General features: G+C 44.8%; 1 protein-coding gene across 1 annotated transcript in view; it reads right to left on the reverse strand.

Annotated features, from left to right (window-relative positions):
• The window catches only part of ERC2 (ELKS/RAB6-interacting/CAST family member 2), a 1,040,188-nt gene that overhangs the window by 859,233 nt on the left and 161,875 nt on the right, over window positions 1–19,080 (reverse strand). The window contains exon 3 of the mRNA XM_088472750.1: window positions 7,602–7,625. Coding sequence (XP_088328876.1) covers window positions 7,602–7,625 — 24 coding nt within the window. The remainder of the gene's footprint in view (window positions 1–7,601; window positions 7,626–19,080) is intronic.

A 19,080-nucleotide genomic window follows, 5' to 3' on the forward strand; every position in this document is an offset into this window, starting at 1 on the left:
TGTCTATTTAATTTATACTCCAATACATAATAGGGATTAAAAATAAGCCTTGAAAAGATCTCTGTACAGATGTGTCCTTATACATCTAGCCTCAATACGCCACGCAGCACGACTTGCGTGGCGTGAGTGAGCCACCAGGTCCTGTGCTACTCTGCTAGCGTCGTGTGTCTTTTTTTTGTATATCTATGTGCACCTGAGTCTGTATATGAAGCACAACGGAACTTGGAATTAAAAAAACTGCAGCTACTACATTGTAGCACTTTGTATACAGATTCAGACGCACACAGATATATTATATTAATATCAATGAATCAGCACAGTCCGCAGGTGCGTCCTAGTTGCATGGCATTGTGACTTAGACGCCCGGCGCTAGCAGCGTCTAACGGGACCTGGAAAACTAATATAGGCTTTTTAACACGACTGCAGCAAACATGTATAAGGACACATCTGTCTGTTTGATATACATTTTCACCTCAGACAGACAGGCCAAAATACACTTAATGGCTTGCAAGGTTACAGCAGGAATACATTTCTACTTACATAGTCTATTGTACTGAGGGGCCTATTCATCAACACTAAAAAAACGTTTTTAAGGAAATTTTCCTTAAATAACGTTATTTTGGTATTCATGAACAGACTTAGCACAGGAGATATCACAGATATCTCCTTGCTAAGTTCCCCTGCGTTAATTTCCACACTCCCCATACATTAGTATGGGGATGTGGAAATTGTGGTATTCATCAAACTCCGAAAATTATAAATTTTCGGAATTTGATGCAGTTACTAGTCGCCACTGTGAGGTGGCGAATAGCAGGTGAAACTTACCTGTATCCGCGTGTGCAGGTCCCCCGACGAGTCCCTCTGGCACTCTGCTCCGTCCTCAGGCTCCGGAGGCTGGTCTGTCATGTGGTTTCCCAGCAGAGCACAAGAAAGTTTATAAAAGGAAAAAAAATTGTTATTTTTTTTTCTAATCTGTCATGTGGTCTGCTGGGAAACCACATGACAGACCAGCAGGACGGAGCCGGAGGCTGCTGCGCGGACAGGTAAGTCGGGGGGGGGGGGGGTGAGCGGAGGGGGTCGGGGGGTGGGGGGTACACAAACTTAACGCATCTGTAGGCAGTGCTGCGCATGCGCTGGTTTTACAGATGTAACAGCGCATGCGCAGCACTGTTTCCAGATGCGATAAGGTAGTGTAGGCAGGGAAAAGTATCTATTTCCCGGAAAGCTGTCATCGCAAAAATGACAGCTTTTCGGAATAGATACTTATGGAGAGGTGGAATGATGAATTCCACCTATAATTAGCTAGAACTCCATGAGAGTTCTAAAGCTAATTATCTCCTTAGAATTTTTAGGTTTAATGAATAGGCCCCATAATGTGCCATTTGGGATCTTGCTACACAAATATGGAGTTTTGTTTTTGCTTATTAGGATAAATATCTTTGATTTATTTTTGGACTACAAAAGGTTCTAGTTTCCTTAATCACCGTGGCACCCACATAAACCTACGTTCAAAAGAGACCCTCATACTTTTTATTTCAATGTTTGTATATTTTTTTTTTTACTCCAAATGGAGTTTACAGGAGCCTATAATTACTAGACTGTTGGGGAACAGCAGACCATTGGACTATAGGAAAATAATGTTTGTAATAGATTTCAAGTAGGAAAATGGGGACTCTCCAAGAGCAAAAAAAGGAGACATTGGGGCAGATGTATGAAGCTCTGGAAAGTGATAAAGTGCAGAGTGATAAACGACCAACCACTCAGCTCCTAACTGTCATGTTACAGGATGTGTTTGAAAAATGACAGTAAGGAGTTGATTGGTTGGTTGTTTATCACTCTCCACTTTATCACTTCCCAGAGCTTTATATATCTGATACAATGTACCTAGCCATCATTCTGTCCTTATTTTTTACATTTTTATTGGTATATGTACATTAACAGGTTTGGACTATGTGTGTGCTATAATTAAACGTATATGCACATTTATTTCTTTATATTGGGTCTGATTCAGAGTTGTACACTAATGCCACCGCCGCTGCTGTGCAAAAATAATATGAGATATGGTAAGAACTTACCCTTGTTATCTCTATTTCTACGAAGTCCATAGGGTTCCACAGGATACCTTGGGGTATAGGTGTGACGTCAGTCGCTGGGCACCGTAGAGTTAAGCTTTTCAGCCTCCCAGGATGCACTAGGGTCCCCCTCCTATACCCCGCCCCCGAGCCAAGGCACCTCAGTTAGTTATCAAGCCATAGGCCGGAGGAGGAGAAGGAAGAGAGAGAAAAAAGATCTGGACACATACAAGAATCACATTCTCACCAGAGGGAGACAGAAAACCGGTGACCAGAGCAAAGCCCATCTGCAGCACAGGTGCGACAGGGCGGGAGTCCTGTGGAACCCTATGGACTTCGTAGAAATAGAGATAACAAGGGTAAGTTCTTACCATATCTCATATTTTCTACTTCAGGGTCCATAGGGTATCCACAGGATACCTTGGGGATGTCCCAAAGCAGTATCCTTTAAGGGTGGGGATGCTCCTGTGCAGAAAGGAGAATCCGCCGCCCGAAGGAAGCATCCTGAGAGGCGAAGGTGTCAAACCTGTAATACCTCACGAAGGTATGGACAGAGGACCACGTAGCAGCCTTGCAGATCTGAACTGCTGAGGCACCACGTCGAGCTGCCCACGAAGGACCCACAGACCTAGTGGAATGAGCCTTCACAGAAGGAGGAACCGGCAGGCCTTCATGAAGATAAGCTTCAGAAATAGCCATACGGATCCAGGCTGCCAAAGTTTGCTTTGAAGCAGGCCAACCCTTTTTACGGAAGCCATAGAGGACAAACAAAGCGTCCGACTTCCTAAACGAAGAAGTGCGGTCAACATAAGTCCTTAAGGCCCGCACAACATCCAAAGAGGCCTCACCCACGGAAAGACCCGGTGAGTTAAAGGCCGGAACAACGATTTCCTCGTTAACATGAAACTGGGAAACAACTTTGGGAAGAAACTCGGGCCGAGTGCGGAGCACTGCCCTGTTCCCATGAAAAACCAAGAAAGGGGTTCTACAAGAAAGAGCCCCTAACTCAGAAACACGTCTGGCCGAAGCAATAGCCAGAAGGAAAACAGTCTTAGCTGTTAGCCATTTAAGATCCACTGAGCCCAGTGGTTCAAACGGCGGTCCTTGGAGAGCCCTCAGGACCACAGCCAAATCCCAAGGCGCCACAGGTGGAACAAAGGGCGGCTGAATGCGGAGAACACCTTGCATAAAGGTGCGCACATCCGGGATTGTAGCAATCCTACGGTGAAACCAGACAGATAGGGCCGAAACCTGTACCTTCAAAGAAGCAAGGCGAAGCCCATGATCTAGTCCCGCTTGCAGGAAGGCGAGAATCCGAGACAGACGAAACTCCCGCGGTGCATAACCTCTCGGTCGACACCACTGGAAGAACGTATGCCACATGCGATGGTATATCCTCGCGGAAGCCGGTTTCCGAGCTCGCAACATGGTACGCACCACAGAGCTGGAAAACCCCCGGGACCTCAGCATGGCCGTCTCAACAGCCACGCCGTCAAAGACAGCCGAGTCAGGTCCGGGTGAAGACAAGGACCCTGAGACAGAAGGTCCGGTCGTAGCGGCAACCGCAGAGGACTGTCCACGGACAGACCCTGAAGGTCTGAGAACCAGTGCCGTCTGGTCCACGCGGGAGCTATCAACAGGAGCGTCCCTCCTTCCTGTTTGAATTTCCGGATTTCCCGTGGAAGAAGGGAGACCGGAGGGAACAGGTATGCGAACCGGAACGTCCACCGGACGGACAGAGCATCCACCAGAGACGCCCCTTCGTCTCTTGTGCGAGACCCGTACACCGGCAACTTGTTGTTGTGCCAGGACGCCATGAGGTCGATCTCTGGAAGACCCCACCTGTCCACCAGCAGTTGAAAAACGTCCGGATGCAGGGACCATTCCCCCGGATGAACGTCCTGGCGACTTAGAAAGTCCGCCTCCCAATTTAGCACTCCCAGGATGAAGACCGCTGATGTGGCCGGAAGATTGCGCTCCGCCCAAACCAGGATCCGAGAGACCTCTACGAGAGCCGCCCGACTGCGAGTTCCTCCTTGCCTGTTTATGTAGGCCACGGTGGTAGCGTTGTCCGACTGGACCTGCATCGGGTGACCCTGGAGAAACCGAAGTGCCTGCTGGAGAGCATTGAAGACCGCACGGAGTTCCAAGATATTTATTGGAAGCTCCGCTTCTGTCGGCGTCCACCTGCCCTGGAACAAGTGTGGACCCGAAACTGCTCCCCAGCCTCGAAGACTGGCGTCCGTTGTCAACAGGACCCAATTTGGAACCCAGAACGGACATCCCTTGTTGAGGTGGGTCGTCTGTAACCACCACGCAAGGGACAGGCGAACCTCCGGGGTGATCACAATCGTCTGGGACTTCAGAGACTGAGGCAGCCCGTTCCACTTGGACAGGATCAGGTGCTGCAGAGGTCTGGAGTGAAACTGGGCGTATTCCACCACGTCGAACACCGACACCATGGAGCCCAGTAACCTCATCGCCGAGTGTAGAGACACCCGGCGGCTGTGCAGACAACTGCGCACCCTTGACTGTAAAGCAGAGATCTTGTCCTCCGTCACGAAGATCCTTTGCTGTCCCGAGTCCAATAAGGCTCCAAGATGCAGAATCCTCCGAGACGGGATTAGAGTGGACTTCTGCCAGTTGATTAGCCAGCCGTGGCCTGGTAGGACCCAGCGCTGCATACACAGACCTGACCACAGCGGTGGAGAGGTATGCGGGGGGACCCAGACCACGATGCTTCCGTCCAGCGCTTCCAGCAGCGTTCACCATGCGTTCTGGAGAAGATGGCCGCCGAGGAGCAGAGAGGAGGCTGGCCTGGGGGAGGAGCGCTGCCACAGGACCAGTCGGCAGCATGCAGAGAGGGCTGTGTGCAGCGGGGGAGGCGCCGGCTGTGAGACAGGGAAGGCGCGCTCCCCTGGCATGCATTTAACCCCTGGGATGCCGCAGCGCTACCGCTCTGCTGCGGTCCGCTGTCCCAGGGGGTAGTGGAAAGCGCAGGTTGGTCGCCTGGCTCCATGCTGCAGCCAGTCCCCAGGGAGCCCCCTGCCTGGGGACTTAGGACCATGTGACCAGCGGGGACCCACCGCGGGACCCCGCTGCTTACCTTTGTCCCCCTTGGATCCGGCCATGGTCCGGAACATCTGGGGTCACCGCTAGCTGTGTTCTGGTACCGGCGGGGGTGTAGGGAAGACAGCATGGACGTCAGGACTGACTGTCCATGCTGTACATCCAGATGTGCAGCCAAAGCTGCACTGAAGAAAGCTTCAGGGGCTCTTCTAGCCCCCACTCCGACAGGTGCACCCGACTCCGGCCGGGCACCAAACTAAACTGGGGTGCCTTGGCTCGGGGGCGGGGTATAGGAGGGGGACCCTAGTGCATCCTGGGAGGCTGAAAAGCTTAACTCTATGGTGCCCAGCGACTGACGTCACACCTATACCCCACGGTATCCTGTGGATACCCTATGGACCCTGAAGTAGAAATAGAAATGTCGGAGGCGCTGAGTAATGTATTGAGAAGCCCTGCTACGGCTTTGCAAATCCAAAGATCTGCATATCAAGATGCAGCGCTGGATCGCAGATCCTACGCTTATCGGTCTTCTAAGTAATCTTATGGTTCGCAGAATGGCAGCAAGAACTGAGACGCCGTAGCCATTTTTCTTGTGTACGGGATCGCAGACGCAGGATTTGAGACGCCCCCGCAATGGTCGAAAACACACCTGCATTCTTTGCTGCCACTCCCCATTACTTTCCCCAAACGATCCCTGGCTGTCAATTACACTGCGAGTAAATAGTAGCTGCTATCGACTACGGTAATGTATCTTGACGCATGTGCAGTTTACCGATACTCACTCAACTGTGGAAATATCTGAATAGCGTACAAGTCTGAATCAGACCCATTGACATAATTTATTTCTTCCCAATAGAGGATAAATATTTTAACATGCTATAACATAGGTTAGGATGCTAGTGGCAGCTAAAGCTTATGTTACAGCATTATCAGCTGTGTACGGGGCACAATTGTGAGTACAAAATGCAAGTGTGTATACAGCCTATCAAAAATATTCTTTCTTCACATTCTGCTTGACAAAGAATTGAACTGAAAATACAATATAAAATATTGTATAGAATAAAAGCATTCACAAGCGTATCTGCACAAGTTCCAGAATTGAAGATATATATATTGCATTGGTGGGGTGGGAGGGGTTTATTTGCCTGTGGTATCTTGGTTAACAATTTTTAGTTGAACTGCATTGTGTGCCATGGCAAATGTATTTATTTTTTGTTTGGGTCTTTCTTTTGGTAGCATAATAAATATTATATGGAGTGAATAGGTCAACGTTGTAAGATGTGTAATGTACTGTACAACCTACTGTAATTTATAATGAATAATATTTTTATTGATGTAACAAATTATATTTGAATAAACATGGGGCTACAGACTGTGCTTTTACACAAGTTAAAAAATCTGACTTATCCTGAAATAAATGTCATCATTCACAGGGGGGGGGGGGGGGGGGGGAATCAGTATTCTTTATAACACACAGTTTCTGAATGAACAATGCAGTGAAGCGATAACATTTAACAGTACCTGTATTTAGCAATCATATCAGAACTCATATATATATATATATGAAAATTCTGTCAATGTCCTAATATTTATGCACCTGACTGTGTATATATATATATATAAATATACACATATATATATATTTATGTAATTGTTTTTTATCATCACTTGGCTATTATGGCCTGATTCAGCAAGGAACGCACAGATGCAGACGCACGCACCCTTCCGCTGTGAGTATATGCTAATAAATGCATACGTATGCAGAATAAGCAGAAACCTTGCTAAACACAATACCTCCCACTTCCCTTAACGTGCTTTCTGTTATACCACGCAAGACATCGGTAACATCGAGAACCATCAAACACATTAGCATATTAGTGGTTGTCCTGACTCCACACAGGATGTGTGCCGCTTCCTGTGTGCAACTATACCTCAGGCTGCGGCCGTCGCCACACGGGCTTAATTATGCACGCCCCTAAAACGCCGTCCAAACGCACATGAACGCCTGCGTTTGCCCCTCCACCCCTACAAAACGGCACTTCCTGTCAATCACTTTTCTCTGGGTCTGCGTTGCTTCTGCAGAGCTAAAACATCGGCTGAGTGCGTGCGTTCTCTCCTGTGCGTTCCTTGCTGAATCAGGTCCTGACGGTAAAGTTTGAATGATTGAAAGGGAACGCATGACAAATGTACAGGGTCATTACAGAAACATAGAAGGATGGTCCGCTCTAAATCAAGATTCATTTTGTTTGGTTGAAGTTTGCTTATTAAGGATAAAATCTGATTATCATCATAGTAAATAAAAAACTATTGCCTCTATCTTACATTTAAGAAAAAAAAATTTCAACAGTAGCATTTTGTATAAATGATTCATGTCACCACTAGGTGCTGCAGCGTTCCCTGTGACTGCGATAGAAGCACATACAATGACATCTAAGAGAAAGCAACAGCAGTTTTACAAACCTTTGTTTTCCTGGAATCCAAAAGCTGAACGGCATGGCAAATAAAAAAATGAAGCAAAATCAACACAAAAGCAGGTAAAATGTGAGCAAAATTATACAACTAAAGGGAGGAAAGTAATGTCACATCCACCCCCACCACATCCCAGGAGGAGCTGTACAGAGCGGACACAAGACACATCTCCTAAATAAACTTGGGCAAGCAAACATAAAATGATGAGACATCAGCAACTAAACAGAACGCGACACAACGCTACAAGAATGGATGCACAGCTTCTTATTATATATATAAAAGGCACCTGAAAATGGGTCTTTGTTATTAAGCAGGCTTTCTATTCTCATCTGATTCTAACAAAGTGAGATTTCTGAGACTAGCCTAGAATGTGTACTACAATATACAGTAGGTTATTCATTTCATTGCGACATCTGAGCACCATCCAAGGCTGTTCACTGACATGCAGCAGCTTTAATGATCCAGGGGATATGCTTAGTGCCTTGGAGAGTGATAAAGTACCAACCGATCAGCTCCTAACTGTCACGTTACAGGCTGTGTTTGAAAAGTGACAGATAGAAGCTGATTGGTTGGTACTTTATCACTCACCACTTTATCTCTCTCCATGGCTCAGTGCATGAGAGATAGTCAATGACAAACCGGCTAAAATGAGTGAGACTCTCTGACATCACAATTGCTAACAATTGGCCTTGGCTGAATGGGTTCAATGTATTATATGGTGATGTCCATGATGCAGAAATGAGGAAAACAAATTATGTAGTGCCGAGTACATTCAGATTTGCTGCAAGTTGTGATATCTTTACCCCTGAAGTTTTTTTTATTCTAATATTTTTGATCAAATTCATAGAGGATTTAGGAGCTGATTCAGACCTGCGCGCTAGGATGCGGTCGCTCGTAGCTGGCCGATATTTGCAATCTGTGCATGCGTATGCATCGCAATGCGCGTACGCGAACCAGTGTGAAAGATCGGGAAGCGATCGCTCACTGCGCATAGACAGCCCAGCAGAGTGAGTGACAGGAGAAGCCGTATGTGGGTGGTGACAGGGGCTGGCCACTAGAAATGGGGGAGTGGAGGTGCGAACGCAGGCGGGCCTGAGAGTCTCAACGCCGTTTCAGAGGCGTGCATAATTAACAGGCAGCGCCATAGTACACCTCACTTGGTTGTATTTCACACTGAAGTGATCGCAGTGCTTGCAGCAGGGTATAGTCAACCCCAAGCACTGCGATCGCATCCGATGGTGTTCGATGTACCAATGCTTTAATGCACTTACAGGAGATGAAGTGCGCAAGTGGACGTCTTATGAATGGCTGGTGGGCATCTGCATACACAAAGTGATCACATGCCAAGATATAGTGGGCGCGTTTATGCCTTGCCGTGCAATCGCCTGCCTTGCTGGGCGTGCGCTGGATTTGCATACGCAGGGTACGAGCGAACGCATCTAGCGAGCGGGTCTGAATGAGCTCCTTAGCGCAATGTGCACGGAGTGCCTCCAGTATAGTCTCCTGCAGACACACCACTACCAAATTCTTTGCTCAATTTTACTCCCACACCATAGAGGTCCCCAGGAAAATGAGAGGAGATTGCCTACTATAACAAGCTCTAATGTGCGTAGTAGAACATTGCAGAGAACTAATTGCCCCAATATACTCCGACTGGTGATTAAATTGTTTGCAAACATATCTATTCATTTTCCTGCTCTGCTTGGGGCATCCCTGTGCATGCACAGGCCCCAGCCACACATACTGTATACACATAAGAGCTGGGGGTGGACCGGCACATCTGGGTTCTTCTCAACCACAGCGATTGAACACCGCATCCCCGGACCCCATAGCAGAATTTAGGGGAGATCCCAGGTTTGCTATGTCCACTGGATGCGTTTTCATTGTATAAAACAAAATTGTTTTCAGCATTCAGGATTAACTGCTTGGCAAAGAACAATAACATTGTTATGTAATATTTGTAAGTATCTGCCCATTACTGTAACCCCTTCCCTGATCACAACTACCTGAAATTCACATGTACTAGAGTCATTGCAGGACAAGATGATTAATTTCACTGTGTGCAAATATTCCACACCGGCATAACAAAGTTACTTTCCAACTGCAATAACGTATTTACTGGAGAGGTGTTTATACTACCAATAATTAATTCAAACCCTGACCTGAGAAGAACATTATCACAGTGTGAAATAGTTGGAGTTGTGTGATGCCAGCTATTTGCATGTGGGATCCCACACAATTTATCAAAAGTGCTTTCCCCAAAAGTGTGAATTCCAAGCAGTGGAGCAGAGTTAGTATAGCACTGGCGCTGTGACTGGGGCATGCAGCTTACTTTAGTAAATAGGTGCATGATTCTTTAGGCAATGTACTGTACTCTGGGCCTGATTCAGACCCGGACGCTATTTGCGTCCGCTCGCTGGCTAAAAGGGGCCGGCTATTTAAATCATGTGCTCGCACTGCGTCGCGTAAAGCCGCCCACTAAGTAATAGCGAGCGGCCGCACTATGGCTCGCACCTGTATAAACACGCCACTTTGCCACTCGCAACACACGTCATCTCCGGCAGTTGTAGATTTAATCAGGAACATCGAGAGCCATCAGAGCTGCTCGCAGTGCTTGTGGTAGCCTTTTCCCACCACAACATTGCAAGCAGATCAGGCTAAAATACAACCCAGTCACATGTGTAATGACGCTACTTTGCTAATTATGCACGCCCATTAGACGCCGTTCTGAAGGTCGGGCACGCCTGCGTTCGCACATCCACACCCCCGTTTACAGGCACCTTCCCGTTACCACCCACAAACGGCACTATCTGTCACTCAAAATAGCGGCCCGACTGCGGGCTACGGGCGAGAACTTTCCCATCACAATGACTGGTTCGTGCACACACTGCGACTCATACGCATGCACAGATTGCGAAAAATCGCTCAATGCGAGCGAGCGCAGCATAGCGTCCGGGTCTGAATCAGGCCCTCTGCTCCCAAATAGCTTACCCATGACCACAGTGAATTTCAATAGATGAAGCTTTCTCCATCCCCAAACTGCTGAGATCAGAAACATTTGCATACTATCGTCACAGGCAATTGGCACAGCAGGGACCCAGAGCCAGGAGACAGTAAACTCAAGAACTAAATTTCTCCTGAATATAGTAATTTCCATATGCATGTTTTAACCCATTTGAATTCATATTCTTGCAGAGGAGTAGACATATAGATTTTAGTGTATCGTTCATATATTTAAAGTAATTATGCATACAGAGGCTTATGCATAGTTCAGAGGAAAGAAAAAAAGAAAAAAGAGCAATTTAACACTGGCCGACCATGTTACTTGCAATGCACGGGGTGCACATGTTATTATTTTTATTACTTTTGCATGCATGAAACATACTGGCTACTTGGGAGCTTTTTACACTGAAATTCAGAATTAAGCTAGGACACCCCCTCCCGAACTCTAATCTCTGTTTATTTCAAATCTGCCCAGTACGCAGAACAACGTGCAAATTTGCTCCTGTTTTGCATTGCTAATATCTCCGCATGAGCCCCAGTGTGTATACACGGCAATCACTGTTTTTTCCAGTGAGATAATGTAACCACTTACTTGGCGCGGTGGAAATGAAATGTGCGAGGGGGTAAATGTTGGTTCCCCAATAGTACTAATATGCAGATCTCTGTAAGCGCAGAGATCAGATGCCGCAGGGCGACTGATGATCATTTACCCCCAACAAAACTAGCACTATATCCCAATACCCTTTACCTAAATCCTGAACCACGTATCAAACTCTAGTCCCCTTGACCTCCATACTCAACCTACACAACCTGAACACGGATAGGAATTGGTATAAAATAAAGACAATCGGGATCCCAGCGGTGAGAATCCCGACCCCGGGATCCCGACAGGGTTAACATACCGACACTTGCTGGTCACTTTGCTAACCCTCCTGCTCTCCTTACCCTAACCCTCCCCCTAGTGCCTAACCCTAGCCCCTAAATCTAACCCTCCCCCCAACCCTGTTACTTACCTTCAGCATCCCAGTTGTCGGGATGCCGGCACCGGGATTCTGACTGGCGTTGGTATCCTAGCGTTGGTAATGTAAGCATTGGCATCCCGACCGCCGGGATGCCGAACGCATACCCAGGGTCGGCTCCAGAGGTCTGAGCACCCTGTGCCGGCCCGTTAGGATGCGTCCTGTCATCGCGCACGGCTTCGGAATTGGGGGTGTGGCCTCATTACCATAGGCCACGCCCCCTAAGTGACATTATTTGGAGGCGTGCCCGCATGGCACGCCTCCAGATAACATCACGCTGCATCCATTCACACTCCGAGGGTCCGGCAGTGCCGCACAGCTGCGGCGGTGGTGGTCCCCAACTTCCCAATTTGACCACCCGTGGGCCACTTTGGCAGTACTGTCCAGCTGAAATCGGGATGTTGGGGAGGGGTGAGCCCTCTATGGGTGGCGCCCCTGCGCGACCGCACTGGTCGAACACCCCTAGAGCCGGCCCTGCACATACCCACTGTTAAGTGATTAATAGCTGAGAAAGGGATTGTTACTCAACTTATTTATATGTATTAGGCTAATTTAAACTTTAAGTGTATTTTCAAGGCACATCAATGAGGAAGTGATTAATAAGGGTTAGGGATAATTGGGCTAATTATATTTACATTGTCATTTATTTAAAATCTTTTTCCTTTCTATCCTTTTAATAAAATCACCAACACCCTTTTTTGGGTTATTTCTTTTTCTAATCAGTGTTCCTGTGTGTTATCTTACAGATACTATTATTGGATGAGGGAGGAAATCAGGTTCACTGCCCCCAAACTGTAGACTATAGGGATATCCCAAGCTGACCTCTGGTGAACTCCCTTGCCTTGGAAAAAGAAGCCCAGTTTGGAGGCACCACCAGTAATACAGTCATCCAAGCTTTTCAAGGTCCTGGATTGGCCTAGCCAGTCTCCAGACCTCAACCCAATAGAAAATCTGTGGAGGGAGTTGAAAGTCCGTGTTGCCCGGCGACAGCCCCAAAACATGACACATATAGAGAAGATCTGCATTGAAGAGTGGGCCAAAATACCTGCTGCAGTTTGTGCAAACCTGGTCAAGAACTACAGGAAACGTTTGACCTCTGTAATTGCCAACCGAGGTTACTTTACAAAGTATTGAGTTAAACTTTTTGATTGTCCAAATATTTATTTTCTGCAAGAATATACAAATAAGTTGTTTAAAAATCATACAATGTGATTTCTGGAATTTTTTGTTCTGATTCTGTCTCTCACAGTTAAAGTGTAACCATGATGGAAATTACAGACCGCTCTCATCTTTTACAGTGCAACAACTTGCACAATCGGTGGCTGTCCAAAGAGTTTTTTGCCACACTGTGTATATATATATATATATATATCTATATATATATATATATATATATCTATATATATATCTATATATATATATATATATATATATATATAAATCCCACTATTATGTTGTACCTGGTCATCATGAATGTATTTTTTATCTTTCTCTTTGTGTTGGAAAGTCACATGGCCGCACACAGTCTCAGCTGGACATGTTTGCATTCAGCCCTCAAGCTTGTTTCAGAGGGGAGGGTCATCCGATATTTAAGTCACTGAAAAAGTATGCTCACAGAATGGGCATTCCAAAGCCACTTTGTTCACTACTTCATATGTCATTTGACTGTTGTTGCCATGGTGATCGCATGACACTGTAGTAAACTGTATATCACTAGTAGTAGATTGTATCTTCTTACAGTAAACAATAGTGATTTTTGGTAAAAATATTTTTACTGTGGTGGCCAACTAGTGGGGCATTCATGCAGGGACTGACAGGTTTATTTATCAAGCAGTGAAAAACTTAGTGAACCGGACTAGTGGAGAAGTTGCCTATGGCAACCAATCAGCTCCTATAGTACCTATAATTTTATAGACTGTACTTAACAAATGTTACTTCAAAGCTGATTGGTTGCCATGGACAACTTCTCCACTTGTCTGGTTCAATACGTTTTTCACTGCTTAATAAATAAACCCCTGAGTGTGGGTTGCGCTGGCTCAAGTGCTGGTTAGAGGAGAGGGTAAGGTTGTCTCTTGCAGGCAGACAGTGAGAGCTGTGAGAGGAGGGAGGGGACAGGGGCCTCCCTGCATCTCTCTTCTGAGTCTGCACTAGACGTACAGTAGCAGCCTCACATTGATTGTGATCGGAAGAAGCAAAAATCATTGAATGTACAATGTATTGTGTGAGTGGAGATTAATTGCTGCACAAGAAAATCATTAGATCATAAAAGAGATAATAGACATCAGATAAATAAATTATATAGTTAAATGGTTGTAGTCAGCAGCAATTGTGTTTGTTTTGCTTCCTGGTTACATACATATATCTATTCTATTAAATTAGTTTTAATATAATTAACATCAGCTTAAAAATTTATACATAGTCTGTCTGTTTGTTTGGGCTCATCTCGAGAACCGCTGGATGGATTTTGATGCAGTTGTCACTATTCTATAGAGCATTTGTCAAGGAAGGTTTAGATGTATGAAACATTAATGTATGACAGAAGGGAGCCTCTCAGTGATAAGTTTAGTGAAGCAAGTTAATGAAAAAACATACATCCGAACGCTTTCTTGGCCCCAGTGGAGCAGGGACTGATGACTTAAGTGGAGACTTTGCGTGTCACGTCAAAACTAAATATTTTCGTGTTGACATTAGGAATAAACAAAAAGACTATCGCCATAAATTCAAAGTTGCTCCCGTGCAAAGCCGGAGGTGGGCCACTAGTGTACTAATATTCTATTTTGTGTGCAACCAATCAGATACTTGCTTTCATTGTCTAACCTGCATTATACATAGAAAAGCAATTTGCTGATAGGTTGGTGTGCACCTAATTGAAGTGGTGGTGAAGTCCTCCTGAGACTGAGAGACAACCATGCTGTCAGGAAAATAAGCTCTAGAAATAGTGTATGCTTCAATGCAAAGTGTCCACCAGAGGGAACCAAAGTCATACAATTAAAAGGCTAACTGCATCATGGATTATAGCAAACTACAGCTGTCAGAAGTAAAAGTGTCTGATGATAGATAGTTTACTGAATCAATGGTTTATAGATCAATCAACAAAATATTATATGTAGCCTAAAAAAACACATGAAAGCTACAGATCTACTGTAAAAATGAAGATAAAAAAGTAAGAAGCTTGGGAGTTGTGAACATTTGGACGGAAGCATATGTGTAAAAAAATGAGAAAAGCTCTAGAAAATGGCATGTAAATATAGCGTATTTATGCCCATAAGTTGAGTCAAAGGCATCTCAAGATATATCCAGCTCCGCACCAGTATCATATGCACCTGGTTTATGTCACTCGTATATCACATATGTTTAATGTACAGCAAACTAGGTCATATGCACAAGAAGAGTTTTTGTCCCAATAGTGTATATGTACATACAGGTTGAGTCTCCCATATCCAAAATGCTTGGGACCAGAGGTATTTTGGATAACGGAATGTTCCGTATTTTGGAATAATTGCATACCATAATTAAATATCTTGGGAATGGGACCCAAATATACACACAGAATACATTTATGTGTTATATACACCTTATACACACAGCCTGAAGGTCATTTTATACAATATATTCAATAATTTTGTGGCTCAAACAAAGTTTGTGTACAGAAATTAAATTAAATTGCATCATATAAACCTTATACACACAGCCTGAAGGTAATTTTATACAATATTTTAAAAAATTTGTACCTTAGACAAAGTTTGTGTACATTGAACCATCAAAAATCAAAGGTTTCATTATCTCAGTCATGGCAAAAAAATTCTGTATTCCGGAATACTACGCATTTCGGAATATTTGGACATGGGAGACTCAACCTGTATATATATAGATATATATAGATGTGTGTGTATATATATATATATATATATATATATATATAGTACATACACACAAAAAATAAAATTATGTAAAAGTTCCAATGTCATAAAGAAGTTAATGAGTAGCTTAAAGGCATCACACAAGCGCCAGTGGGGGTTATCCACCAATATAGTTTTCAATCCTGCCCCCTGACCTGTCGGGAACCAATTTGATCTAAAGGTGCCCATACACGGGGCGATTTGTATCAGATCCGATATCGCATACAATTCCCTTGAAAATTCTTCCCTTGACATTCTGTACGATTTGTATTTAGAAAGGTACAATTGTACAAAAGACCATACGATTCGATGTATTAAGATGTGTCACTTCGTACTGTTCCTTTAAAATCTTTCTTCAAAACCATCTGATCTACGATGCCGATACACGACTGCGGGGACGCGCATTACATCGTAATCGTGTCTGAAAACACTACTTTTCACACGATTGGTCGTTACGATCAGTTGAAAACAGACAAATTGTGTGAAAAATCGCCCCGTGTATGGGGGCCTTAAGATTATGGGGCAATACTTTGTGCAATATGATCACAACTGAGCAAATTAGCTACCCCAATCCCCACGGTATACCCACCTGGCTGTATGCTGCACCAGCCAAGCAACCAGGTTGCATAAAGACAATTTATCAACTTTCAACATGATTTACGGGCATCTGAACCAGTTAAGGGCCACACAATCTGCTCAGGGGCGTTTTAAGAGAGGAGGGGAACCGCGTGCAGACTCAGTGTGGGCCCCCTCCTCTCTCCGGCGGTCCCGCAGTGCACTGTAGATTCTGGCTTAGTGCCAGAATCTACTGTGCATGCGCGGGTCTCTGGGAAAATGGCGCCCGGGATGGTTTTCCGGGGACACTAACTGCGCATGCGCAGATCACTGGGAAAATATCCGCTGTCATTTTCCCAGTGACTTTTGCTGCTCTGCAGCGCCGGCTTGGAACTGCAAAGCAGTACTAGGGAGAGGTAAGTATAAAACTATGGGTGCAGAGTGTGTGGTGTGGGCCCCCTGGACCCAGGGGCCCGTGTGCCCCGCACACCCTGCACCCATTATAGATACGCCCCTCAATCTGCTGTATCTTGCCAATATCAGCCACAAGCTCACAGTAGGTGTACTCGACATAAGACTGACAACCAGAGGACAACAAATGTACTGTAACCATGGTGTGGTGAGTTGCATTCAAGAGAATAGCTGAAAATAGTAATGTTTTTTTTTTTTTTTGTGCAAATTAGTTTTTATTGGTTTATTAAACAAATAAACAAAACAACATTTTTTAGCTATGTACATCACAGTCTACATACAGGACAGTCTCAAAATAAAACAGGGCAATATCAAGAAATCCTCATAGCACTGATAAAACTAAAAAGGAGGCAAACATATGGTGACTTAAGGGAAGGAAAGAAAGAGAGACAGAAGTGCAGAAAGAAAAAGGAGAATGGGGAGAAAGAAGAGAAAGAGAGAACAGCTCCGGGTCATACGAAAACAAAAGAAGAGTGAGTTCTGCTCAGTCAATTCTAAAGGCCAGGCCAAATTTAAGAAAACCAAATCAGTGTCGAAACCAGTGGTCCAAGGACCCAGAAGGTCCCAGAAGTCCATCCAAAGGAACCATGTATCTCTGAAGGCTGCATAGTTACCTTCCACAGAAGACAAAATATCTTCAATTTCCATAAATCGATTTTAGTGAATCAGTCTCTAACTGTTGGAAGAGAGAAGGTGCACCTCCTTAACGTGATAACTGAATTAGCAGCGTTAATCCCTGTTGTGTTTTTTCAATTACCTATAGCAGGTGAAAAAAAGTGTAGATTTGGGGTTTAGAAGTGCAGGCTTAAATAGCCTGCACCCTTGGGAATGCACCCTTAAAAAGAAATGTTGAAAAAAAAATTGGGACACCCCAAAAAAAAATTCTACATTTTGGGGTGAAAAAAAATAATGCCAAACTAACGAAGTATGTGGCAGGTGTTTTTTTCATTGCGCAGAGTAGCGGCAGCTGTAATTTTGAATAAATTTTAAAATTACCTTTAGGGACTTAAAAATATGCTTACCTACATTTTCATGTACCCCAAATTTGATGGGACCACTTTTAAAAACTAAAAAAAACCTAAGTGCTCTTCTGCATCACTTCTTCAATGTCGGGAAAAATAACCACATGCCGCATCTATTTAAAAAGCCGACATTCTTCTGCAGGCAAAAACGGGGGTACCCATAGTGATCCCCAAGGTCTGGACATCTTTAGGGGGGTCCCAGGCACATTTCCTGAAAATTCCCGTTTTTGTTCGTAGATAGCGCAAACATTCAATTTAAAAAAAAAAGGAGATAATTTTTCAATTGCCTTCAGCAGGTGAAAAAAAGTGCAGATTTGGGGTTTAGTGGTGCAGGCTTAAAAAAAAACAGCCTGCACCTTTGGAAATGGCCGCTTAAAACAAAATGTGCAAAAAATAAATAAATCGGGACACCCCTAAAAAAATTTTTTTTGGGGGGTGAAAGAAACAACAACTAAAAACCACTTCTAAAATAGACAAATTAAATCCACAGGGGTTCCCTTATATGCGCAGGTGTTTTCTTCATTGCACAGAGTAGCAGCAGGTGCATTTTTGCAAAAAAAATTAAAAAATTAGTTTAGGGACTTAAAAATATGCTAGTACCATTTTCAAGTACCCCAAATTTGATGGGACCACTTTTAAAAACGGAAAAAAAAAGCTAAGTGCTCTTCTGCATCACTTCTTCAAAGTCGGGAAAAAAGCACCTGTCGCCGCTATTTAAAAACCCGACTTTCTTCTGCAGCCAAAACGGGGGTACCATAGTGATCCCCCAGGTTTGGACATCTTTAGGGTGGTCCTACAATTATTTCCCAAAAAATCCCGTATTTTTTCGCTGATCCAAGTGTCGCCTGTTCCCGTTTTCACCTACTTGGGAACTGAATATGGGGCACGCGCGCGATACTTTTACGCCTGGAAAACAGGCGAAGGAGGCAAAAAGTCCAGCAGGCGAAAAGTCTGGACTTTTCGCCTCAAATTGAATACGGTCCTTAGTCTAATAGACCACGAAAAAGGCATCAATACAAAGAATAAAGATCAAGGGTGACAGCGGGCAGCCCTGCCGAGTACCATTTTGAATAGCGAAGGATCTGGAGAGGGAACCATTAACTCTAATCTTGGCTGATGGGGAACGGTAGAGGGAAAAGATACTTTGAAAGAAGACAGGACCCAGTCCCAAATATTGCAACACTCTGGCCATAAAACCCCAGTCAACACGATCAAAAGCCTTCTCGGCATCAGTGGCAATAAAATCACTGGGGCCTTTGTTGTGGAGAAATGACGAATAAGGGCGAGGATCTTAGAAGTGTTGTCCCGAGCCTCGCGACCCGGAACAAATCCAACCTAATGACTATGTATGATCAATGGGAGAAAAAATGTAAATCTATTTGCAAGAAGTTTTCCGAATAGTTTGATGTCAACATTAAGAAGGGAGATGGGCTGGTAGCTGGGACAAAGGGTGGGGTCCTTGCCTTCTTTAGGGATCACTGTAATGTGGGCCTCCAGGGAC

The sequence above is a fragment of the Taudactylus pleione genome, unplaced genomic scaffold (assembly GCF_031769625.1).
Source record: "Taudactylus pleione unplaced genomic scaffold, aTauple2 ptg000128l, whole genome shotgun sequence".
NCBI lineage: Eukaryota > Metazoa > Chordata > Amphibia > Anura > Myobatrachidae > Taudactylus > Taudactylus pleione.